The sequence below is a fragment of the Micromys minutus genome, assembly GCF_963924665.1.
Source record: "Micromys minutus genome assembly, chromosome: X".
NCBI classification, from domain to species: Eukaryota; Metazoa; Chordata; class Mammalia; order Rodentia; family Muridae; genus Micromys; species Micromys minutus.
In genome coordinates, this window is record NC_137970.1 from 81,957,570 (window position 1) to 81,984,858 (window position 27,289).

At 36.7% G+C, this 27,289-nt stretch overlaps 1 protein-coding gene across 2 annotated transcripts in view; it reads right to left on the minus strand.

The window, feature by feature from the left end:
* Window positions 1-6,294: 6,294 nt before the first annotated feature.
* Window positions 6,295-27,289, minus strand: part of AMMECR1 (AMMECR nuclear protein 1) — a gene marked incomplete at both ends in the record, with an annotated part of 103,215 nt that continues 82,220 nt past the window's right edge. For both annotated transcript variants that reach the window (XM_080909627.1, XM_080909628.1), the window contains 4 exons: window positions 6,295-6,409; window positions 8,804-8,900; window positions 10,230-10,320; window positions 24,827-24,941. In XM_080909627.1, coding sequence (XP_080765753.1) covers window positions 6,295-6,409; window positions 8,804-8,900; window positions 10,230-10,320; window positions 24,827-24,941 — 418 coding nt within the window. The remainder of the gene's footprint in view (window positions 6,410-8,803; window positions 8,901-10,229; window positions 10,321-24,826; window positions 24,942-27,289) is intronic.

Sequence of the window (27,289 nt, forward strand, 5' to 3'; positions counted from 1 at the left end):
ATGGTCACCCAGTGCTCTGGAAGCTCAGTGTCAGAGAATAGGCAACTCAGTTTGCAAAGACTTCCTCACACTAAAACTGCTTGAACATGCTAAAGCACCGTTGTAAATATTGGACACCCAATTGCCAAAATAAATGAAAGAAAAGACTAGTGATGTTGTCAATTGTAATACAGCACCATATTGCACCTATTACGATTTATTAATGTCTTATTGTGCCTAATTTATAAATTATGCTATATTATAGGCATTTATAGGCAAAATAGTGTATAGTGGGGTTTTCTACTGTCAGGTTTCAGGCATCCAAAGACTTGGCATGTTTTTCCACAGATAAGGAATCTGTATACTGTTACATAGCCATTTTTCCTGGTGGTGCTAGGGATTAAATCCAAGGCCTCACACTTGTTGAACAAGAATTTTGTGACTGAACTATACCTCCACTCTTAAAGCATCATCTTAAAGAGATGACATCCAAGCTTTTTTGGCAAAATTAGCCTCGTTTCTAAATGGTACTTAACATAATTCCATCAGGTGTGTGGGGCTTCAGGTGTGGAGATAGTGCCTTTAGTACAGTTGCCAAAACAAAGCAAAGCAAACCAACCAACCAACCAACCCAGTATAACAAGACCTTTTCTTAGCTGAAGTCTTCCATTCAGGTCCCTCTTGAAACTGAAAAGCCCGGGGGGAAATAAAGATGGACAGTTATCAATTCAATTGGTCCAAACTCACACAGGTTTCAGCTCACAAAGGCAGAGCCAAAGCAGGAGGGGCCATGTTGCGTGGGCAGTCTGTTGTTCATCAGTTCTGACTAGCAACTCTGTCTCATACTGGCAGGAACCCTTGTCAGTGATGTTCCATGAACAGAGAGAACGTGCCTCAGCCTACAAAGCCACACTTGCCTTCTGAAGTGGTGGAGCTATTTAAAAGATGGTCAGTGGGGCATGAAATCTAAAGATGGAATACTGAAACTTAAGGGAGCTGCAATGTGATTAGTGAAACTGAAATCTGCCCGGACCATTGAGTTCACCATTGATGCTATGAAAAAAATGTTGTGGGCCTGTTATATTGCTTTATTCAACCTGAAACTATTAATATGGTCTAAATGATTAGGCAATCCTATTTTCTCATTAAATATGCATGATGAAAATTAATAAACCACAAGCAGATTATGGCTGCCTTAATAGAGTACTAGCCCAAACCACAATAGTCCTTTAGAATTTGAGATGGTTATTTTTAGCTATCATGATTGACATAAGCACAAAGTCCTATAACTAGGACTTTGGGGCAATTGTACTGTTTATATTCAAGTAACAACTAAGGCTGAAGTATGACAGCAAGGGCTGATTTAGAGCCAGAGGTATGTCCACAACCTGGTTGGTAGCCTTCCCATATGGAAGCTGCCAGGGATCCACAGTGCAAGTGCTTCCTTTCTTGATGAAAGATTTTTATCTGGCTCTTGAAAGTCACAGCAGCAGTTGCCCTACACCTAAGCTCAAACATTTTCCCCAAGCTGGAAGTCACCAGAAGAGTCACAAGGATCACTCTGGAATTGGCAAAGTACATGGTCTTCAGCCTCAGTGTGTAGCATACCCACTGTGTACAGCCCTTAGGTAACCACCATGGTTAATAACTTTTTCAGGTTCCAACCTGTACTCTGAAAAAAGGCTTGATGCTAAAAGAAGGAGTTTGCACTTAATCAGGTGTTTCTTATATAGTTTATCAATGTCCTTCATCAGCTATGAATGATCACCCTTGACTACGAAGAGCACCCTGAGGCCCAGAAGACCCTGGCTTTTAAACACAGACATGCCATTGAGCCTAGCATCCTATCATGAAGCAGGTTAAATAAATAAATTGAAAACAAAGATTCAGTTTTAACATTTTATTCAGTAAATGATTTTAAAGGTAATAACAATAGTGTCAAAACTACTACAATGTCTTTCCACAGCCATACCTTACAGACCCACATAAACCTTTTCATATTTTTGTCTTTTTGTTCATTTTTAATATTTAAAGCCATATATGTCATATAAAATGCCCACTTCCAATAGCTTCTTCAAACTAGTAAGCGATTCAGTGTGAAAGGAGGGAGGACCTGGTTATAATGAAGGGGTTTGAGATAATCCGTGATGTCTCACTGTAATCAAAACACCAGGTTACTAAGAAGGGAGGGTGGAGCTACTCCAGGTAGCTTTTTGCTTGTTACAGGTCTCACCATTGTATCACCAAAAACTTTTTATGCTGGTGACCAATTCAAAGGAATTTTGGGAAACATATAAAACACTAAAATAACTTAGAAACTAGATCCAAATATCTCAAAAGTAATCAACTTTGATATACAAAGGCAGTCAGAGGTGCTTACAAAAGTATTTTTTGTTTGTTTGTTTTATTTTGTTTTTTCTCAGTGCGTCTAAGTACCAGCGCAGTTACTGGGTCTGGAGCAAAATAAAAGGTTCATTTTTTTCTGAAACAGTAATAAAAAACAAGGAAAACATATCTTTGTATATAAAGGATCAATGCTGGTCTTAAGAATAATGTAATCAGAAACCCTTAAATCGAGAGGCACACAATGGGTTTCCACTTGTAAAAAATAAAAGGAAAAGTCACCAGTTTATTTAAATGGAGGAGGTGCTCACACTCCTCAAATAAACTTAATTCAGTTTAACGTCACTAGCAAAAAATCACTTAGAAACTGTACAAAAATAAAAAAGTTAACACATTTAATCCTGCAAGGTTTTTGTAAGGACTGGAAGGCAGGCTTTTGGAGCAGCATTTGGGCATGGCTGGGGGCTTCTTTGGTTTGATCTAACACACATAAGAGATGGAACCTATTCCAGATGACAGTTTCAAATTCTTGCACATTTGAAGACAGGAAAAGAGGCCAGTATACAAACTTCCGGTGGTGTGTGTGTGTGTGTGTGTGTGTGTGTGTGTGTGTGTGCAATGGAACCATTTGCATTGGACACCCTAGGTGAGGTGTGGGATGTAGGGGGAGGGGTGAGCAAGCCATGCACTTCCTCCATCACTTTCACTGACCTCCTCAGGGTAGGGGAGATTAGAGAGGAAAGTAGCACATTCGTGCAATCAGAAGGCCACTTGAGGGGGGGGGGGGACTGTTCTTTTAGAATCCGGTACCTGGCTGACCTTGTTTAAGAACAACAAAACCTTCCAGAAGTGGAAGCCTTTTGCTAAAGACCAAAAATTAAATAAACATTGTTTTCCAAGAAAATACCCAGTTGCATTTGAAAAGAAGGAAAAAATTTAAAAAAGGAAAACTTAACTGGAACTTATTAACATTTAAAAGGGGCTCTGTAAACTTTGTGCTACTCAAATGAAGTTCAAGTATTACTTCTGAGCTGTTTAAAGATCACGGAACTCATACAATATTCTGGTGATAAAGAGTACAATTCACATTGTGTTTCTGAACAAATAAACCACAACTGGCTAGAACACAACTTGTGCAATTAGAATCTTTGTCTGAGTTAAAGACACATGCTACATATTTCCACATGTTCAAAGTTATTTCAAAGCACATATTTAACAGCTTTGTAATATACAACAAGAGTGAAAGGGCCTAGCATTGGTTTGGTTGAAGCACACCATTATAGTTTGTGTAACACCCTTTACACTACAAAGTCTTTTAGTCAACAGCTACTTAGACACAAAAATGCACTGTGCATCAACTTGAATACAAAAGGAGACAAAACTATCCTTTTCCCCCAAGCCATGGTGGGAAATATTGCTGACCTCGTCCTTTGAAGCCTGCAGGATGGTTATTCTTCAGTATAACATTATTACACCGGTAAGAAAATCTGTATAATATCTGCATATATCAAGGATTTTTTAAAAAATCTGATATGATTTTAGAGTCCGCATGACCAGTCACGTGACCTGCTCAAGATTGATTAGCACCGTTAAATACATAAACACACACATATGCATGTATGCATGTGTAAGTATATGGACACATACATGCATATATGTATGTGATAGATCTTTTCTTTAAAAACAACAATAACAACAACAAAAACACTAGCCATAGGCTCACCCAGGATGAGGAGCTTTGAAATGATGAGATGATGGATTAGATGTATTTCACAACAATGTTGGTCTAGTCTGTCTCTTCAGTTTCTATGTTCCATTGGCTTTTCTTTTTCCCTTTCTTTCTTTCTTTTTCTTTTCTTTTCTTTGCATGCTCTCTCTCTCTCTCTCTCTCTCTCTCTCTCTCTCTCTCTCTCTCTCTCTCTCCCTCTCTCTCTCCCTCTCTCTCTCTCTATCTTTTCTGTCTCTGTCTTTCTCTCTCTTTTTTTTTTTTTGTAGCAGACAATGCCATTCAGCTTGTGCTCACTTTCCCTATAAGGGCAAGAAAATGTCAGGTAGCCGCTTGCTTTTATACTGAAAAACTACTCTACCCCAAAGAAACCACAGGACTTAGAAGCCCATTCTAAAGCTCAGCAGTTTATGTTTTCTCTGTATTCAATGGAACTGGCTACTGAGACTGCTTTTCAGGCTAGCAATTGGCTTCTTAGTTAAGGCATCATAACTGAAAATGGTTACGTCAACAGTGAATTCTGTGGATGAAGAAATACCAAACTTCAAAGAACTCTCATCAGAAATCGAAGCTGTGTACTTTGCCCCAATGGCAAGAAGAACGAATTCAGTCAATTACAAACTAGACAAGGATTTTCTGAACTACCAGACTGTCACTTGTCACAGAAATTAAATGTATAAGCTTGACTATTTCAATAATTAGCAGTATGTCATAGTTGTAGAATACACATTCTGCAGCATTTCACTTACCATTTGTTCTAATGACTTCCTGTTTGAAAAAATTATATATTTCCCAAATATATATATATATATATATATATCTATATATATATATCTATATATACCTATATATATATATACTACCATCTTTTGCCAGAATCGTAATGGGTTTTCCTGGGAATAAACATAAGGTTTTCCCATTGGCATCAGTACGTTCTCTTTGATTGTGCCATGGAAGAATAGCCGTGTAAATAAGTTGGGCTCTAATTAACATATCTGAATGCCATCTTTACAGGTCTAACATATTAACTATCTGTCAAGAAATGTGTTTCTATCAAAAGGCCGTAGTGCAGAAAGGGATTCAAACTCTGTCATATCTCTGAAACTGAGCATTGACTCTGTGATAGACAAATTTGAAATCATAGTATGTATGAACTTTTGTTTCGCTAGATTATCTTTATCATGTCTTAGGAGCTAAAGTTGTCTCTGGCCAATTATGACTCATTGAAACCTAACGCTAACAAATTTAAATTAATACAAAATAGACAAATGTCTTTTTGGTTATTTGCTCAAAATAAATTTTTAGCTAAAAAAATACTTTGGAGTAAGGAATTTGTGTAATCTGTTGTTTCTTATATAGAAACAATAAATTTTTATAAGAATATTTCTTTAAATTGCCTTTTTAAAACCCTCCTAATTTGACTTATAGTCTTCTCAAAGGCACTAAATTCTGCATCTGATCTCTTCCCAATATATTCTGCCTTTCAAAATGATTTCTGCAGCCCATTTGAAAGGTAGTTTATGCTTTCTTAAAATAGTGTTTTAGGTTGTAAATTGGTTCTATAACATGAGGCAGTATCTTCTATAATAACCAGCACAGAAGGCATAAGCAGTTTCTTGCTCTCTGTGACAAGCCCTATCATGGACCTCTGAATGTTTACTACTTAATCTAAAGCTCACTTATTTTAACCATGGGAAAAAATGTGTACATGACCCAAATACTAAGATGTCATAGTACATTGAATTTTAGGCAAATTCAAGAGTAATATACAAATACCTGAATTTGTTATGAATTAATCCCCAACTCAGCTATCAAAAATGACTATCTTACCAAAGAATACTAAAGACAAACCTAATAAATCCTCAAAAAACTGCATACTTTCTTCCATCCACAGTCAAAAGAAGGAAGAAGAAAGAAAAAAAAAAGGAACAAAGAAAGACAGAAACCTGTCTGAGATAGCAAAGCAAAAAAATATACCTAATATTGTAAGGAAAGAAAACCCCAAAAGCTATATGTGCTGCAAAAAGTATGTGATCTAAAATAATAAAACAGGATCTTCTTAACAAATGCCATTGTCCTACCCGTTACCATGATGGTCTTAACTAACAATATCGAAGCTTCACCATGGCAACGGAAACTATCATCATAAAATGGTACAGTAAAAGAGATAGCTAGACCAAGAAGGTGTAGGGTCTCCCGGGAAGAGGTCTGCAGAGAGGCCCAGTGACTGGTTGTGCGGCTCAGTGTCAGGAATAATGGTTGTATGGCGGAAGGGGATGCCCGATGCCATTTTGGAAGTGATGATGCTGGCGATGAGCAAGGTATTCAGCGTAACTCAAGGTCATCTTTTCACTACGGTACCTGAAAGGGAGTAAGGGAAGAGAAAAGTTAACGTTAAGAAACATATGGCATGCTATTATCAGAGCTAGAAGGGCCCCATGAGATCATTTTATATGGTGGGAAACAAGAAGCCATGAGAGAAGCAATTAGTTGCCCAAAGTCAAGAGTTGGTAAGTAGCAAAGCTGAGATCAGAACATAGTAATCCAGTGCTAATTCTGCTCTCCTACTCCTTATTTAAAGTGCTTCAGGAATGACATTATCCCATTTACCTACTTTGTTATCAGGAAGGAACAGGGGTGGGCAACATTTTACCATCATGTCTGTATGTCCATCATATATACATCTTATTCTCTGGGCTACTTTTATCAGAGACCTTCCATCTCTTCTCTTTACTTTTCCTTTCTCTCTTCATATGTCCTGGGTTTGCTCTATGCTACAAGTCAGTACTGAAGCCCTCTTATTTTGCCTACATCTAGTTATTTTTCCATTGCCCAGTTTTTCAAGAGAGTACATACATTTTCTTCCTTCAGTCTCTTTCTTTTTCTATCAGGTGCTCAGTGTCCCTTGGTTCTGCCACTGCCCTTTCATGGCTGTCAGAGGCTCTTTACGATTCTCTTTGGAACTTTCCACGATGCTCCCACATAGCACTTATTCTGTAGGCTCGTGGATTATACACCTCCACCTTTCCCTCCTTCTGTCCCTGCTCTCAGATGGTTTATCTTTTTGACAGTTGCTTCTACTCCTTGCAGGATTTTCCTAGGTTCCAACACTCAAAGTTTAGACTTTACACTCTGCCCTCCTCCATGCACTAGGATCCTCAGAGCTTTGGCTTCACCCGCTCACAGATTACTCCAGGCTTTCTGCTGTATCACGAATATCAAACATACACGTTTTCAGTGACATGACAGTCTTATGCAGACATAATTCAAATCCAGGAGTGAGATATAAACCTATGTCTTCTCTTGGACTCTCTTTATTTTTCTCCAAGGGATGACATTGATCCTTTCACCTTGCCTCCCTAATCCCAAAATAATGGCGAAGTACTTCATTTCTTCCGAGTTATGCTTCTATCTGCCTTAGCCTCCATGTCCTGCTGCCAAAGCTCCAGTTAAAGACCCACAATGTATTTTGTTCAGAGTGCTGTACAGTTCTTGGACAACAGCATGGGTTCCTGCATCATTTACCTGGTCCAATCCTATACTACCCAAGTTAAGGTCTCTTTCAATAGTTCCAGAATTGACTCTGTAGACCAAGCTGGCCTTGAAATCATAGAGATCCACCTCCCTCTACTCCCTGAAAGCTGGCATTAAAGACACCATACCTGGCCCAGAGCACATTTTGTAAAACCTATAAAGGCCATTAAATGCCTATAGAATCAGGTCCAAATTACTTAGCTTGGAATGTCAAGCCTTGTATGGTCTGGTTCAATCTACCTTCTAGACTACATTTTTCCCTTAATTACATTTCCAAGGTGTACTGAAAGACCAGCCAAATCACAGTACTTTGTATTTCTTAAATCTGGCTTTGTACTGCACCACCTACATGCTTTGATTCACAGCACATCTTCAGGGAATCCCTTTCCTCCCTTACTCTCTATCTGTCAAACAGTCTACTCATTCTTCAATCCCAGCCCTAAATCCACCTCCACTTTGAAGTTGTCTGTTACCCACTGACTTCCTGGAGCTCTTCTTCCCCAGCATTATGATCCTACACATCCATAATATTCTGCCTTATAGTAGTAATTATTTTTATTCATGCCCTTCTATTCTCCTCCAACTATAAGCTTGCAAAGAACAAAAATGGGGCATTCTCAAATTTTTAACTGTGCAGAGTTGAGAACAATTCATTTTTTAAACTACGGGCATGTAATGCAATTTTCTGGATCCGAAATAAATGGAAACAGTACCCCATTTTTCTAAAATGTTCGATACTTTCCTTAAGTAAGTATCCCTTTTATTCTATGATGACATTTATTTAGCATTCAAGTTTAGCTCAATTGTGTTTTTCAATAACCTTTCATAGTAGACTCCCATCACTGCCAAAATTCTAAGGTTAAATTTAAATTTTAGGACTGCTTATTGGATTCCTGGGGTTCTGCTATGCAATGTCAAAAGCTCGTGAATAGCTAATTCTGGTACTTTCTCCAGTAAGGTAGTTTAAAGTCTCAGGGGGCTTGTTGTACAAAGCCTGAGTAATCGCACGAAGCTAGAGATGTGGAGGATGGGCTTGGGTACTGTGCAGTCTTTATTGCCTAGCAGATTTCCACTGTATCCACCACTCTCAGTAGGCTCAGCCATTTGTTTCCACTTTTTAAACAAGAGAAATAAGTGTAATTCGAGAGTCTTAAAAGAAATCAAAGTTATAGGCATATCCTTAGAAGTGTGCTGGTTAGTTACAAAATGCCATCCCAGTACCTGGTCAGCTTTATGGTTTTTCTGAACTCATTAGTAATTGGAGCTTTGTATCCTCCTTTTCTCAGTAACGAGTCTATGGTCTGAATATGGTCCCATCCTGTGGAGAGGAAATCGGATAAAATATCAGCCTAGCACATGTCAAAAAAAGCACCTTTGGTTAAATACAAAAACGATTGCTATATAGTAGAGGTCAGCTATCCCTGTCACCAAATGCCATCAATTCCTTTGGTTCTAAAAAACAGTCGTATAGAAGAGCTAAGATTTTATCCTTGTATAGAATCAAGTCCATCACCACATGTCTTAAATTGTCTACAAAACCATTCAGTCATGTCTCTGTAACAAATCACAACTACTGTACTTTTCTCTAATGTTCATACCTTCAAAAGGGAGGCAAAACCTAAATAAATAAAATATGACTTGTGTCAACTAACTAGTGTTTGGGGCTCTAAAATCCCTATTTTACAGTAATTGCTGATCTTAATGTTATCTTCTATGCTCAATAATCTATATATGTGTGAAATATTCAATGGTATTTTATTGTTTCTAATATGAATGCTATTCTAGTATCTTTATAAAGTCAATGATCCTGCAGTATTAACATTTTTAAGGGAATCCAAATAAATCTTTATATGAATACCTTAAAGATCAACATTTCCATTTGAGGATGAACACATTAAAATCTGTTGTTATGTCTCTCATATCCATATGAGCATACGTGGGAAAAGCACATTTTAAATGCCTTCTGAAAAGATAAGTGCTATAGAATTTTTTAAAAAAAGCACTCATTTAAGCTAATGTGAAGTAGAATTTAGTAGTGGCTAGGAAGGACAAAATACTATAGCAAAGTTGTTTGGTGTCACCATACTGGCTCATAAAGATGTGTGGGATATATATGAAATAAGAAAATTATTTTTGATTATGAAGTATAAACTAAACATACAATACTTCGTGTATTCACAATGCCACCAATCTTAATGTAACACAGTTTTGCTATTAGCTGAATGAGTTATGGCAATCACATAGGAATTGTTAGATACTAACAATGAATGACATCAAACTACATGGCTGTCTCTTAACCTAAAGTCTGTTAATGCCATCATGATAATTACCACACACTAATGCATAGAAAACTGTGTCACAAATAGTAACCAAGAGTTACCTAACAGAAACCCCCAACTTCTACAAAGCTGTGTCATTTTAAAAGTATGCACTTCTGAGTATGCTGTCAGACACATTACAGCAAAGCTGCAGGTTCCATGTGAGTAACTGACCAATCTGAGCCAGACACTGCACTGGCAGTGATGGAAGAGTCATTTCTTATCATTTGATGTTGATCAATTATCAGACATAACTGCAAGGTCAGTGATTGCATTTCAGCTTGTTTAAAATCTTCACTAGATCATATGAAATAAAGTACAACAATGACCTTGCTCCTTTGCAACCTCCGGTAGGTAGGTGGCGGTGCGTTTTGATCCTTTTTCATTGATGAATTCTATTCTAATGCCATGCACACCCACCTGAAAGAAATTGGCAGTTTTATTAGTACAGACTTCTTCATAGAAACAGAAAGAAAAGGTTATAATTTAACTTTCAATGCAATTTCCCCTCCTTTTATTTTTACTTTTTTCAGAGCTCAGGAACTACATCCCCAATCCTTTCCCCTTGTTTTTAGAAGTATATATTCGTTTTCTGTTTCCCAAGGCTTTGATTTTTGGATTAGAATGCTAGTAGTATGCTATCAATAGAGCCTGCAAAAAAATGCAGGTGTCCAATATATGCCAGGCTATTTGTTTACAAATATGAAACCAATAATCTGAATAGAGTAGAATAGTCGATGGCTTCAACTCCCAGCCAGGAATAAGGAAACTAGAGCAAAAACCCATGTAGTCACACTCACAACTTCAGATTATATCCTGCAACTTCCTGGGCTGACTCTTGCAAGCTTTAGTGCTTTTAAAACTAACTCACATGTGGGCAAACCAGCACTGTCTGATAAGTCTAAAAAATTCACTTGGCAGGGTGGTGCACATGGAAAGCAGAACAGGAGAGATTATATATTTGAGGCCAACAGGTGTTCCACGATGATCTCCAGAGAGGTTTGGACTACCTAGTGAGACCCTGCTTAGAAGAAATGCCTAAAAAGGAATGAAAACAATCGGACTGTATGTTGCATAGTATCTTCAATGTAACAGCAATAAATACTTCAAATTACCAGCGGACAGGGCATTTTTGTAGTTTATTATCCTAGCTCAGGTACCACTGCGACATTTTAAAGTATGAAATGATGATACCCAAAAGGGAAGTCTATTGGCTGTAAGAAGATATGTTGCTAATATATTTTTGTTTTATTTCTTGTTTGTAAGCAAGACCAATGTGCTTTTCCTTCAATTAGTGTAAATTCAAAAGGAAGCTGTCCATTTCCCTTATACTATAGTGCACAAAGCTGAAGAAAATTATTCTAAACTCTTAACTTCTTTGAAAACACTGATAATAAAAATGAAGATTTAAAAGGACAATTACCTATTCTAGCTGCCTTGGATCAGTATAAGGCTGTCTAACATACTGGAGCGCAAGTGTAAAGCAGGTACACATTATTCCCAGGACAGAGGCATCTTTTTACAGTAGATGAATGAAGACAGAGCCTTTAATGCTTTCTCTGTGTGTATATATGTTAAGGTTTAGAGGAGAAACATGTCAGTGAGAACCACTTTTGCTATTTCTGCCCTTAGTTTTTCAGGGTATGAAATGTCCCCTGATAAATGGATTTTATATTGTCTTAATACATATACCCCTTGAGCCTGTCAGATCATTTGAACAATTACTATGTTATTTTATTAAAGTGTATCCCTGTGGCTATTCTACCTATTCAATAGCAATATTCTTATGAATCTCCTCTTGCTAAAAATGCAACCAGGCAGCTGTTTAAAAACCACCACTAACTTCCTGATTAGTGACAATATCAGATGCTTCATAATTTGTTTTTTCAAAATACACAGCACATGTAATTTATGCTCTATCATTCACAGGAGTGAATTTTGACTCTCTACCTCTATCAAAAATCTGTCATGTTAAAATTGAAGATAATTTTGGTGTTATTAAGATGTCTAGTCAAAACTCTGAGACAGGTTTCTTATCTGCACACTGAACAATATTTAACTGTCTTGGGTAAGGAAGGGGTAAAACTTTATTAAAACTGCAGGGTAGCTCATGTTTCAGCAAGTATGGTTTGGAAAAGGATCAACTCCTGATGGTGATTATTACCCTAATTAAGCCAGATAATCTCTACTAACCAACCATGGAGTATGACAAACCAAACACCTAAATATTGGAGAAAAATGATTAATCAGATGGAGGAGTAGTTTAGATATATAAATCCCTTCTTTATAGAACACATTTCTCTTCAATAGAAATCTGAGATTTTTAAATCCTAGTAATTTAATAATTAAAATAGACTAATTGTATGGCATACAAATTGTTTCTCCATAAACCTGTTTATATGACATCAAAATGAAGGACACGTTGAACAAAATAAAATTTACTCACCAACAAGATTGTTGATTTACTTTTGTATTGTGAAAAGGCCCAGGCATCAACTTTGATTTAAAAGAAAACCACGTGCTGGTCCAACTGGCACTCAGCATGCAAAAGAATGAAAATAGACCCTTTCTTATCTCCTTGTACAAAGCTCAAGTGTAAGTGGATCAAAGATCTCCACATTAAACCAGATACACTGAAACTACTAGATAAGAAAGTAGGGAAAACCTTAGAACACATAGGCACAGGAGAAAATTTTCTGAACAAAACACCAATGGCTCAAGCTCTAAGGTCAAAGATTAACAAATGGGACTTAATGAGATTGCAAAGTTTCTGTAAGGCTAAGGACATTGTCAAGAAAACAAAACGGCAGCCAACAGAATGGGAAAAGATCTTTACCAACTCCACATCAGATACAGGCCTAATATCCAAGGTATACAAAGAACTCAAAAAGCTAGTCACCAGAGAATCAAACAACCCTATTAAAAAATGGGGTACAGAGCTAAACAAAACGTTCTCAATTGAGGAATATCGAATGGCTGAGAAACATCTAAGGAAGTGCTCCACATCCTTAGCCATCAGGGAAATGCAAATCAAAACAACCCCGAGATTCCACCTCACACCAGTCAGATTGGCCAAGATCCAATACTGAGATGACAGCAGATGCTGGCGAGGTTGCAGAGAAAGAGGAACACTTCTCCACTGTTGATGGGGTTGTAAACTGATACAACCACTCTGGAAATCAGTCTGGCGATTCCTCAGAAAATTGGACAAAGTACTACCTGAAGATCCAGCTATTCCACTTCTGGGCATTTACCCCAGAGACACTTTAATATACAACAAAGATACATGCACCACAATGTTCATAGCAGCTCTATTTATAATAGCCAGAAGCTGGAAAGAACCCAGATGTCCTTCAGTAGATGAATAGATACAAAAATTGTGGTACATTTACACAATGGAATACTACTCAGCCATCAGAAACATTGACTTAACCAAATTCTTAAGAAAATGGCTGCATCTAGAGAATATCATCCTGAGTGAGATAACCCAGTCGCAGAAGAACAGACATAATATGCAGTCACTGATAGTGGGATGCTAACCCCAGAGGCTTGCACTCCCCCAGAAACAACTCACACAGACTGTGAAGTTTAAGAAAAAAAGAAAACAAAACAAAACAAAACAACAACAAAAAAGTCATGCTCAATCCTTACACACCAAGAACAGGTTGACTAATTCCGAGTTACACCCTGTTTTACATGTACTTTTGCTCATTGTAAATAGTAAGACCTTAAGGCAGAGTATCAAACCTTAAAAAAAAGAAAAAAAAAAGCCATGCACTGACACAATTGTATTTGTATACATTTATGCAAAAATGTTTAAAATTTTTTATCTTTGTTTTTTAAAATAAAGTTTAAAAAAAAAAGAAAAGAAAACCACACTTTTCTGGGTTCCTATGATTGTACAACTGAAAGTTCCTATCAATATGGTGATTTCAAAGTAAATGCTTTGAGCGAAGCAACAGCTTTAATTGGTCAAAATGAATGCCACAAACCTAGGAAGTCCAAACTAGGGTAACTTGATTTTCAACTAGCAGAATCCGGAGAATGGGACTAATGTTCTCTTTGGTACTCACTAAGCAATAGCTCTTTCATCACATTTGGACCATGGCTGCCAACAAACAGATACACTGAAGAATCAAAGCAGGAGAGTGGAAATTGGTGCTCTGTGGAAAGCAACCAATTCTGATCAGCTTATGGAAGCTTTGCAAACTAAGTCTTCTTGACCGACAAGAACACTGTTGTCATATGAATGTGGAAAGCATTCCCTGTTCCTGTGTATGAACACTTGGTGGTGACTTTAGAAGGTGGAGCCTTACAGGAAGAAGTAATAGGAGGCCAGGTGAGGTTTCATAGCTTGGTTCCACAGTTCTTGGCCTTTATCTGCCTGCTTCCCAACTGCTGATTCACTGTGAGGTTTTAACCTCATCCTTCTGCAACTATGCCGTCCTCACTACAATGGACTATATGCCCCATGGAATTGTAAGCCAAAATAAATGTGTTCTCCCTTAAGTTACTTTGCTAGTCTGTGTTATCACAGCTATTGTTGTAGTTATCAGTAAGATATCGATCAGTTACATAGAGAATTGATATTCCCTGAAGTAAGCCTGCTCTAAAATTATCTTAGTAACTACTTAGAATGGAAAAAGAGAATGCATATAGGAAAAGAATGGCAATATATCCCTACTAACAGAAATATAGTCAAGTGGGCAAAAACCAGAGTCCTATAAATCTAGCTTCAAGGGACTCTGCAGGTCAGTTTTAAAATGATAAGAATGTCTGAGAAAAAGGCTTTCAAGTCTATTAGTTGCTATGATATTGTTTTAATCAAGAGTGTACTTTTGCTATATAGAGCTATAAATCAACTAGAGTTGTAGTAAATTAAATGCAAGACTTATAGATAAGAGGATATGGAATTTAAAGGGACCCATCTCTGTGTGCTGAGAGAACATTAAGACCACTTCAACAGATTTCTATTTCATGCTAAAGAGAAAGTTGTATTTATTCTGAGCCATTCTATTGCAAGTCATTTTTACTAATGATATTATAGTCTTTAGTTTTTAACATTGTTTGGAATGATTACATGTCAAGATTAATGATGGCCCCTCAGATATATTATCACAATTCTCCAGTTTAGGGATTATGTATCCCCGAGTCTACTGGGTCTCAGCCCCCATCATCTTTGCTCTCTTGTTCATTTCTCTATTTGTTCATTCTATCAACAAGCATGTGGGTACAGAAAAAATGATACATGCAAATTAATCAATTTTGCTTCATAGTAAAAGGTTTGGTGGAAGAGATTATAACTAATGGCTGATATGAACCCTGAGACTGTCTACAGGTTTCATTTATTCTCATTATCTGGCCTCTTGTTAGAAATGTGGCTTCACTTAAAATTATTATTCTCTAATGCAGTGGCCCTCAACCTAAGAGCATTAAAACAGTGCTCTCTCCCACTCTACTATAATACATAGTCCATGTTATGCACTCTACAGCTGCATAGTCAAAGCTTAATAAACCGTCATCTATCTGTAAGACAAGTACTAGTCCTATAATACATTAGCAGCATTACAAAAGGCTCCCGCTTTTACTGGTGAGCCTAATCAGGGAACAGGCAATCTGAATAGGTTAAAACATGATGAAGAAAAAGTCATCTGGCCAAAAGTATAATTGTCTATAAAATTCATGCTAGCTAAACTGAATGGGATCCATGAAACCTTTGACAATTAGGATCTACAATTATGTCCAAAGTCCTAAACTTTGAAACTAAATCTGCACCTGATAATATTTGGTGCCAAGAATATGAATCAGTTTTCTTGGGTGTTATCAGGGCCAGTTGTCAGGGCAAGTTCCATTAATTCCCATGTTTTTGTTGTTGTTGTTGTTGTTGTTGTTGTTTTGTTTTAACAGTATGGCCATGGCTCACCACACTCCTTTCCAGTGAGTTCATCTTGAATAACATACAGAAATGTATAGCAGGAGGTCAGAGAATTAAGCTGTTTGGCATGCTTTCTTTGGATGAAATCATTTGGCAAAATATGCTTTGTAATTAACAACACAGCCAGATACAGGCCATTCCCAAAAGTCTGATCTCACCTGCCAGGCTTCATATACCAGTACCACTGAAGTAAATGAAAGGACTCAGTCCTTAACGAGAGAAGCAGGGATGTTTGGCACAATTTCAACTCTTTCAAGGCTTCCATGGATGATGACCACGATATATATACATACATACATATCCAGAAAGAAGCCTAAGATTGTGTGACCAGAAATAAATGCTGCACAGGAAGGTCCATATATGTGACCCAGAGCCGCATCTCCCATATTTCTAGGTGGAAAAACTCAATGCTTCTTTTATCTGAAAATACTACAAACCAAAAAATTCTTAACTGAGGAATACCAAATGGCTGAAAAGTACCTAAAGAAATGTTCAACATCCCTACTCATCAGGGAATTGTAAATCAAAACAACCCTGAGATTCCACCTCACACTAGTCAGAGTGGCTAAGATCAAAAATTCAGATGACAGCAGATGCTGTCGAGGTTGTGGAGAAAGAGGAACACTTCTCCACTGTTGGTGGGGTTGTAAGCTGGAACAACCACTCTGGAAATCAGTCTGGCGATTCCTCAGAAAATTGGACATAGTACTACCTGAAGACCCAGTAATAGTACTCCTGAGCATATACCCCAGAGAAGCTCCAACATACAACAAAGACACATGCACCACAATGTTCATAGCAGCCCTATTTATAATAGCCAGAAGCTGGAAAGAACCCAGATGTCCTTCAGTAGAGGAATGGATACAAAAACTGTGGTACATATATACAATGGAGTACTACTCAGCTATTAAAAACAATGACTTTATGAAATTCCTAGTCAAGTGGATGGAACTAGAGATTATTATCCTGAGTGATATAACCAGTCACAAAAGAACACTCACTGATAAGCAGATACTCACTCCAGAAAGCTCGGAATACCCAAGAAACAATTCACAGGCCTTATGAAGCTCAAAAAAAAGGAAGAGCAGAAAGTGGATGCCTCAGTCCTTCTTAGAAGGGAGAACAAGTTCAAATAGAATAGCAGAGGTTGAAAAAAAGATCATTCAGAAGCTGCCTTACCTGGGGAGCCACCCCATATGCAGCCACCAAACCCAAACACTATTGCTGATGCCAAGAAGTACTTACTGGCAGGAACCAGATATGGATGTCTCCTCAGGGGCTCTGCCAGAGTCATATAGATACAGCTGAGCATGTTTACATCTAACCATCGGACTGAACACGGGGACCCCAATGAAGGTGCTAAAGAAAGGACTGAAGGAGCTGAAAAGGGTTGCAACCTCATGGGAAGAACAACATTATCAAGCAACCAAACCCTCCAAAACTCCCATGGACTAAAACACCAACCATTGTGATTGTCCTGCAATTCTTAATACGACCAACATGTAACTTAGTGGCTTGAAAATACTTTTCTTCTGAACTGAGCCAATAAGGTGTGCATCTTAAGTTGCCTTTATTTATCACACATCCGGATCTTAGAGCACTCTGAATATTTTTTGAGAAGTTTTGTAGGAGAATATAAATTAAAAGGGATAAAATTCATCACTTGGACACTAGTAATATTTTAATGTAGCTAAATATAAAAACCTGCCTTCATCATTTATGTCAGCTAATGGATTACTTTTCCTTGGTATGTAACAATAAGTACAAGTGTTCCCTTGAATAGAATACATATATGCTGCTTTGCTCTCAAATCTCTGTAAACTAGTCACTTTAGCTTAGCAACAAATTAGTTCAGCCTCTTAGGACCAGTTCTTAGCTTTTGTAGTAGTTTTTATTCATGTAGGAGATGTAGACTTCTTATCTATAAGGAATAAGAACCTGCCAATTTAGTCACAGAAGTCCACTAACAAAAATCAGATATAACATGTATCTTTACCTAATAGCTTGACATTACAGTACCTGAACTGTCTATTAATAACCCCTATGAACTTGTGAAGAATCAGTTAAGATTTGAAATAAAGCAGTATTAATGAAGTAGTACATTAAAAAGCTATACAGCTGCTTAATCTTTACACACCATGAAAACTTTGACTAATTCCAGGTTACATCTTGTTTTACATGTACTTTATGCTCATTGTAACTAGTAAGATTTTAATGCATGCTATCAAACCTTTAAAAAAAATCAACTACTGACAAAAATGTATTCATATACTTTTATGCAAAAATGCTTTTAAAATCTACACTTATCTTTGTTTTCTAAAATATAGTTGTTCAATTAAAAAAAATTTTAAAGCTATGTAGCCAAATATATTAATGTATCATTTGCAATGATAGAAAATGTTCTTACTCAGAGGTTTACAGTGAGCAAATGACAGCTCAGAATGTAATTATGGGGAAAGTACTTCTATATTATGACTAATTACAATAAGCATTCAGAAAAATTGAACACAGGGAAGCTTCCCATGAAAAGTTCAGGCAACATAGGTGACAATGATTAAAAAGCTTGTTTTTTTATCAAAAATTATAAAAATGTACCCCTACCATTTTTAAAGAAATGACAAGGGACATGAATTTAAATATGAAGAAATTGAAGTTATTTATGTTTTTGAAAACCTAGAGCTATGACTTAGCTTATTCTTCAAATGCTGAGGTGGAGAGGGCATCTCTGGTTAAACATATTTCTGTAGGAAATGTTTGACTGATAAGAAACTAAGAAAATCTTATCCAAGTTCTAAGTGCACATTGAGAATGTGACTCAGTATGAGTTAGCTTAGTTTATGAGAGATTTGTTTCTAAACAGTTATAAGGGGCTTGAATTTATGAAAATAGATTAATCATGAAACTATGAGGAAGACAACAAAGAAACTATACTGTGTCCTTCTGTAAAGCAAAGCACCATTTATAAAATGAATAATACCTCTCTACCACAATGGTTGCACTCACATTTAGATGTAGAATACTGACTTCAGGGAGGAAATGACTCAGTAATGAAATATAGGCATTGGTACCTTAGAAAATTGTTACCAAAGAAAATTCCTTGTGAAAATGAATGGAGAATGCATGTTTAAAAATGGATTCTTTGGCACTTTTGGCCAACATTTACATTGATAATGGCCATTTCAAAAGTTAGGGAACTCTTTTTATGGTTTCTAAATGACTGATTCATTCTCTGTATATAAAATGAAACAGAAGCCATTTTTTTTAAAAAGGACTCTGTCACAGAACCACACTCTGTCAAGAGACTTTAGTCTAACCCTTTCAACTTCCTAGTATAGAAACTAAGGTCCAGAAAGGTCACAGAACCCAAGTCTCCTTTTCCTCAGAATGCAGCACTTTGAAAAAAATTAAATGCTAGGGAAACACGCAAGCCTCATATGAAAGAACTAACTATAACTGAACCTCCAGGGAATGGGGAGGAAGGCAGTCTCGATTCTAGGGAAAAAAATAACAGAAAAACTTCCTCCACCAAATAATACAGACAGGAAGGCAGGAAACCTGAGAACAAACTCTGTTGTTCATTCACTAAGGGTGCAAATGGATAATGCAAATATTTATGGGGTAAACCCACTTCAAAGAAGTTACTTTACTGCTTGCTTCCCCATTAAGCTTCTTGTTCTCTCTGAGACTTTGATGATACTTTAGGAAATCCTCTGTAGATGGCAAGGGAGTGCAAATCATTCCTTCCCTCATGGTCCACAGCACTCCAAAGAGCACTCAGAGCAGAGCTTCAGGACAAGGACTCAGTTTCCATAACCACAGTGGCATCTCCACTCCATCTCAACGTCCTTCTAAGTAACAACGAAGAACAATTTCCTTATCTAGGTAGACTCTTTTATTGGTTGTTGTTGTTGTTTATCTCATGTTCAATAAAGGCAGAAAATTTAATGCACAAGGAAAACAGAACATAATGTACACCATAGTTGCAGAAAAATAATCAAGGGGGAAACAGACTGTATACATGCAACTGGAAGTCATTTTGCTTTGTGACTTTGTGAGTCATGCTAGCCATCTGTGTATGAATGGGAACTCTGTTTTCAGTTGTACATTAAGAGGACAAAAAAAAAAAAAAAAAAAAAGGAAACCTTTATCAGGTGAAGGAGAGTGGAAAGGAAAATATTAGCTTCTAAAATATGAAGGGGGTAATGGCAGTAGCTAATTTGTTCATCTCATCTGTTTATTCTCATGAAGGATATTACAAAAGCGCCCTATTATTAACTGCAAGCAGATACATCAGAAATGGGCATATGATCACTGGAGAGAGGTGCATTAGAGGTTCTTTTGAAAATGAAGTACAGCTCTCTGAATAGCAGGAGTCCTCAAGGCTCACATACAGTGACAGATGCTTTGTTATATTAGGGACAGAGAGAGACTAGAGACACAAGGTCTAGCTTTAATAGTCCAGGGACAGGTTTTTGAGTCATGCAAGTATCATGCTGGCCAGCTCCATTAAGCATAGGATGGTTCTATGTAAGTGTGATATACTAAAAATAACCCCCCCAAAAAAAGCTGTCTTCAAAGTCAGATAAAGAAGAAAAAGTCTTCTAGCTCGTGCAACTGTCATTAACTTATCTAAATATGATCTAAGCTTTAGGATACATTAGAAAACATCTGCTCTTCATGTCTTGAAATGATCTTCCCTCTAAAGCTCAGAAGTAAAAAAATGCTTGATTATAATTTAGAAAGTATTTTGACTCCTGTCAGCAATATGGTACATTAGATTCCAAAAAAAAAAAAAAAAAAAAAAAGAAAAATCATTAGTAGCATACATGCCATACAAGTGCTCCAAACACAAACTCATTCCTTCTAAAAATTAGCAGCTGAAGTGACCATGCCTAGAATCAACCCACCAAACTCTGCAGATTGTCACTTGTCTCACATTCTATCATATTGTTATAAGAAACACGACTGTCAAACAGTGGAACTATTCTACTTGCAGGCTATGTGTCATTTTGGAAGGTTCCAACATGCTGCATGAGGTTTGCTTTCTTTCTAAAGTGTCATGTCTGTCAATCATCCTGTCATTTAGAAGTAGCATAACACTGTCAGTGGAAGAACACACAACAGTGGTAGTGATAAGTTTTTATGTTCAAACACAAAGGAGACTGTGTTGGAATTCTCCCTGGAGGAGTAATTTTCCTCATTGAACAATCATTTTAGCTTCTCAGGTGGATATGACAACACATCAGTTAATGAATATTTTCCCTAAATTACCCAGTTTTCATACCTTTAAACGATCCATCTAATTAGGGATTCTGCTGAAGTAACACATGTCATCAGTGGCCTTATTCCAACTTCTGCTTATAACAAATGTACTATCTGATTTTTTCTTTAAAATTTGTTAATAATCTTGTCTTCCCCTATGGTATAAGCACACGCAGGACTCTATGTTTTATGTTAAAACTAGGGAAAAGCGATATAATTATTTGACAGTGTGAAATTTCTCAAAGAAAAGGTTGTAACTTTCATAATATAGTCTAACTTTTAAAAATGAAAGATCAAAAGTATATAATTAACTAAAATGCAAATATATGCCATCTTTTACATAATAATAACATACAACTAAGCATGCAAATATATCAATAGACAGATAATGTAAAGAAACACAGTTTAGAATCCTCAAATGCAATGACAAGTATATATTTTTGTTACACACATAATGTTTTCCAACCTTATTCTGTCTGCATTTGCTTAATCTGTGCCCGTAGAGGCCATAGTTGATACTAAGTTCCTGACTGTCTTCAGAAACAAGATAGTGAGATTATAAGAAACGTAGGTTTCTTTTTTATACTTTATAGTTAAGTTTTCTTCAATAAATCAAAATTACTAAGAATTCTCTCTCTCTCTCTCTCTCTCTCTCTCTCTCTCTCTCTCTCTCTCTCTTTGTCTGTATGTGTGTGTGTGTGTGTGTGTGTGTGTAGTCAGGAATTTCCCAAATTCTGATAACCATTCATCCATTAATCTTCCTAGAGATTTGTCTATTCTGGATATTTCATATAAGTGGCATCATGTGGTATGTGACATTTCATGTCTGGCTTCTTTCATTTAGCATGATGTTTCCTAGGTTTATGCGTGCTATAGCATGGGTTATGGCTAATATGGATAGAGCTATTGATAAACAGTTGTGTTTTCAGTTTTTGATTACTGTGAAAAGTACTGGCATGAGCATTCTTCTTTAGGTTTTTGTCTCAATATATGCCTTTAATTAATTTGGGCATATATCTAGGAGTGGAACTGTATCCATTTATAAATAAAAATACTTTTATTTCCAATTCTAACACCCTGTTTAAAGTAGCAATGGTTTTCATTAATTATCAAAGGCAACCTTTAGACTATCTAGACTCTCCTTCCTAAAAGAACAGTATTTCATTTTCAACTGCAATAGTACACCTAAATCTAACTTGAATCCATAGTTAAAAATGCAATTGGTATTCTTTGAGAATATCTGTCTTGTGAGTTTCCAGTGTCTTCTTTGAAACAGTGATGAAATAACAGACTGTCTGTTCCTCCTAGCATAGCCATTCTAGCAGTGTGTAATTCACTTCCAAATGCTGATATTCTAAAAGTACCAAGCCATGTGTGTTGTTTTAAATCAAAAAGAGAAGGTTACATAAAAAGACAAATATTAGGGGCTAGAAAGATGGCTCAGAGGTTACTAGCATTGACTGCTCTTCCAGAGGTCCTGAGTTCAATTTCCAGCAACCACATGATGGCTCACAACCATCTGTAATAGGATTTGGTGCCCTCTTCTGTGTGGATGCAGACGGTGACAGTGTACTCATATAAATAATTTTTTAATAAAAACTTAAAAAAGACAAATATTACGCTCCCAAACACCAAGTCAAAAGAATATAGAGTCTTGTAGAAATTCAAGCTGGCAGATAGTGACCACAAAAGAGAAATAACACTTGACAGAATGTATAGTGCTGATATTTCAACTGCTGTACTTCCCATCCACCCCGTAGAAAACAGACACATTTTATGAACATCAAAGCCACATAGCAAGCTGAACTTTTGCTGTTAAGAGCACTTGATATGAAGTAAAGGTGCTGTAATTAACTCTATGCTTATTCTTACCTATTTCTCGGTTGTTGGGACCTCAGTTTTTTCTTTCCTATGAAACATACATACACTACTAAACATGTCTGTATGAATAAGACATATTAATGTGTTCACCTAAGCTCACACTGGCTATAGTAAGAGTAAAAAGTGCTTCTGTAGCTTGTTCATCCCCTTCATCTGAGGCCTCCCCGCATTTTGCTCCCCATGCCACCACTATATACGCTGCATTTTCTAATCTATAGAGCAAAAATTAAACTTTGGCTACAAAAACAGAAAGCAACAATCCTAAACCAGTAAAAATTCGCCATACATGCATACTAAATGTTCATAAATCGGGATGTTAATTGAAACCATTAAGTTAAAACAAAACAACAAGAACAAAAACACCCACGGTGTTGTGAAGCACACCTGTGATCCTGCTACTGGAAAGGTAGATGGTAAGAGGATCTTGAGTTCAAGGGCAGCCTGGACAACATGGTTGAGAGACTATCTTAAGCAACAAGCAAAAAGGTTGATGGATAGGGGGAAAGAAGAGAAGGAGAAATTGGGGAAGAAAGGGGACATCAATGACGAATGTCAGACTTAACAAAAAATAAAGTAGGAAATTTCAGTTCTATAAAAGGGTCGATGCTTTTCAAATTTTCTAGTTTAAGTGTTATTTAATTATTTTGTTTCTTCCTTTATAAAGATCCTTGGATGTTTTCATTTTCTGATAATGATGCAAAAAGCCAATCAGAAAACCCAGAGGGGACACTGTCATCATTTTCTGATGCAAAAAACTATAAAATAGCTCTGGGGTCACAAAAATAATTCAGATCAGAGATCTCCTTAGACAGATCTCCAGAATATTATATACCCAGAAGTAGTGAACTTCAGTGCAGTCAACTATCTCTAGTCTCAAGAAATCATAAAGAAAACAAAAATAAAATTCAAGTCCAATTAACTGTGAAGACAATGATCTGGTTACAAGGCTGACTCAGTAACAATAGGAATGATTCTTTGAAAACATCAGTAGAAAGCAAAGCTCTTTAAGGATACAGTAATTTTGTTTATAAGTGGTATGTAAGAAGATGCTATTTACCAACACATTTCCCTCGTTTCATTCTTTTACCACAAGTTTCTTCATACCATATATGTAAGTGTCTCTCTGAATCCAGGTAGAGACCCTACCTTGCCACTCTGTACATGTAGAATGCTGCCCAGAACGCAGTTGGTATTCAGGGATACAGGCACAGCCTCCATTTAGCTATTTTAACCTCCAAAGTAAATCCACATAGCAAAGTAGAATAGTGATATGATTAATGGAGGTTTCTCTGATAATAGCAATGCATAGACATACTCTAGAACAGTACTGTTGTTGTAATTTCAAATGTCTATATTAACATAGCCAGGAATAAACTCATATTATTTCATCCTACTTTACTAATATTCTGCCATTGTCACAAACTGCTTTCCCCAAGTGATACATTACGCTGACTTTTGCTGCTTCTTTCTAACATGTGTACTCTGATTGCCTAAATGTTTGGTGGCAGTTACAGCATAGTGCACTGGAATGGAATGGAATTACAGGGAGAAATAGATTCCAGGTACTCCTTCTCACTACTTATTAACAGCCTTTATTGGGTGCTTAGGTGAGCTAGGATAAAAATGAACACCAAATTCAGTTTGGAGATTCTAACACCACAGGGTATAGCTGCTGTAAAAAAAAAAAAAGAAAGAAAAAAGAAAGAAAAACAACAGCCAATCATATCTCATTGTTCCACGGGGAGCTTTATTCTGTGTTAGAATGGATAGAAAGCTTTGTTTTATAGACCCAGTTGTTAATGTCTACTACTCAGGAGTCACCTTCACGTAACATGCCTATAATCTTACCTCCCAGTCCAAATAGTCGCAAACATCTTCAAAGTTAGTGAGCAGAGACACCGAGCAGAAAAGCCTTGGCAGCTCATCCCTTGTCATTGGTGGAAAACGGCTGTCTTTAAGGGCACTGTTGAAGACAGCAGAGATTAAAGCCATCACTGGATATGAAGGTTCCTAAGTTCAAATACTGACAATCATTTGAATCAGCTAAATAATTAAGAAGAAGCAAAACTGTCTCAAAGGTGCACAAGTGATCATAAAGGCACGGCAAACCCCAGCCATTTTTATAAGTTAGTATTCTTCAGTTGATAGATTCTGTTCACTGGTTAACCCTGTGACTACTTCAACTATAAAGAGTGAATGTTCAATTCAAGTTCCTAAAGAGCACTTTCTCTATGTTTCTACATATCATCTGTAAAAGCAGAACATGCTTTATTTTCCATTTGAGGATAATAAAAACTAGAGTAGTGGAAACATGCTACAACACCTCTGAATCAATGACTGGAGGAGAAAAATGTATCTATGATCCCACATAACTGTCTTTTTATAGAGAAATCACACTGTAAATCACAGAAACAATACAAGTTGCAACAGCTACTATAGACCATTAAATAACTGAAAAAAAATTTTTTTCATCAAGGAAAGAAATCAAAGTAAAAGAAAAGAATCATTTAAATCAGAGACTTAAAAAAACACAAGAATTTCATGTGCCCTATAAAGGGCAACTGAAGATGGGTCTCAAAAAATGTGGAACTACAAGAAAAAGAGCTCATCTGTGCAATGGAGGTCTGATTAGATGATCGTCAGTTCATTAACCCCATCAGTGGAGTTCTGAGTTTCTGAGAAGATCAACTCTGATTAGACACTTTAATCAAGTGCCACTATGACAAACTCTACAGAGACCCTTGTAAAGATAAAAATGGTTTTCTTCCAAGAGTGGAAGAACTCAATCAATGGCACCCTCCCCAGCCCCCTCTTACTGTCTCCTTGCCTGTCACACACACCACATACTCTGTATTTTTCTAAGAAACCACTTCCTGGTCAAGCAAAACACACCTCTGATTAGCTAACATATGAATGACACTATTGACACAGTATCTTAGAAAAACCTTTCCATTGTTTCCCTCTCGTAGAGTACAAACTCAGAAAATTAACAAAGTCTCACCGCCTTCAGAAATAATTTAATTCCCTTTGAATTGACTAACTGCCAATTTAAATATACTCTCCTTCCACATTTTGTATTTTTGAAACAGGCTCTCATTATGTGTTATGTACCTTCTTTTTTCTTTCATTTTCTACTCCTTCCTTGGCATTCTGAAACTCACTGCATTTGCATTTTCAGTGCATTCTGGCATTCCTCCCATCTCACTATACAAGGAATATCCCTCTTAGGAAAATACAGAGATGGTATATATTTATACAGCATAAATGGCCATGTCATTCAAGAAGCCAAAATCAACCAAGGAAATTGCAAACACTTACTCTGAAAGCAGCATTTCTCTGCTTATAATTTAACATACATCTCCTATGGTTTGGCTCCCCTTATTTTCCTACTGACAATAAAGTTCTTAAAAATGTTCTCGAGTTCTCATCCAAAGGCAAGTTGAACACACACATATATTTAACCAACTTTTACACAAATACTGGGATAATACACTGACATGTGTGTAGAAGTATCCCCTGCTAATTAAAAGACCAATCACATTTTTCGTTTTCTTATTGAACAAAAGAATTTCTAAAGAACAAAAGAAATATAAAAAGACCCTTTATACTTACTTTCCATCATAAAATGTATTTTTTGGAGTTAGGGAGGGAGTTTTATTGTGGTAAAGTATGCTTTAATTTCTTTCCTTGATGAAACACCATTTTTACATATCTATGCTTCTGAAGAATTAAGTATCTTCACAGTTTCATGTAGCCATCACTGCCATCCATCTCCAGAAATTTATGGATTCATCAACTGAAAAATTATACCCATTAAACACAACTTCCCATTCCTCTCTTTTCTCAAGTTTTTGGTCATATATGTATGTAGAATTAGACTTACAACCGAGTAAAAAATAAATATAAATCAGATATGCTGCTTGACTACATCAGCTTTAATAAAGATATTTTTTCACTTCTCTGGGGTACATACCTACCAGTAGTACATAACAACTAGTCATTAAGGTAATTCTGTTGAGCTGGAAAGATGACTCAACAGTCAAGAGTACTTGCTATTCTTCCTAATGGACAAGGCTATGATTCTCAGCACCTACATGGCAGCTCACCGCTACCTGGAACTCCAGTTTTCCTCTAGTCCCAGGTGAATCTCATGCCCAATTCTGAGCTACAGGACACAAGGTACACATGTGCTGCACAGACATAAATGCAAGGGAAATACCCACATCAAATAAGCAAACCTTTAAAATATAAAAGGTAATCTTGTCTTTAATTTTGTGAGGGACTAAGAGTTCCCAGAAAGACTACATAGCT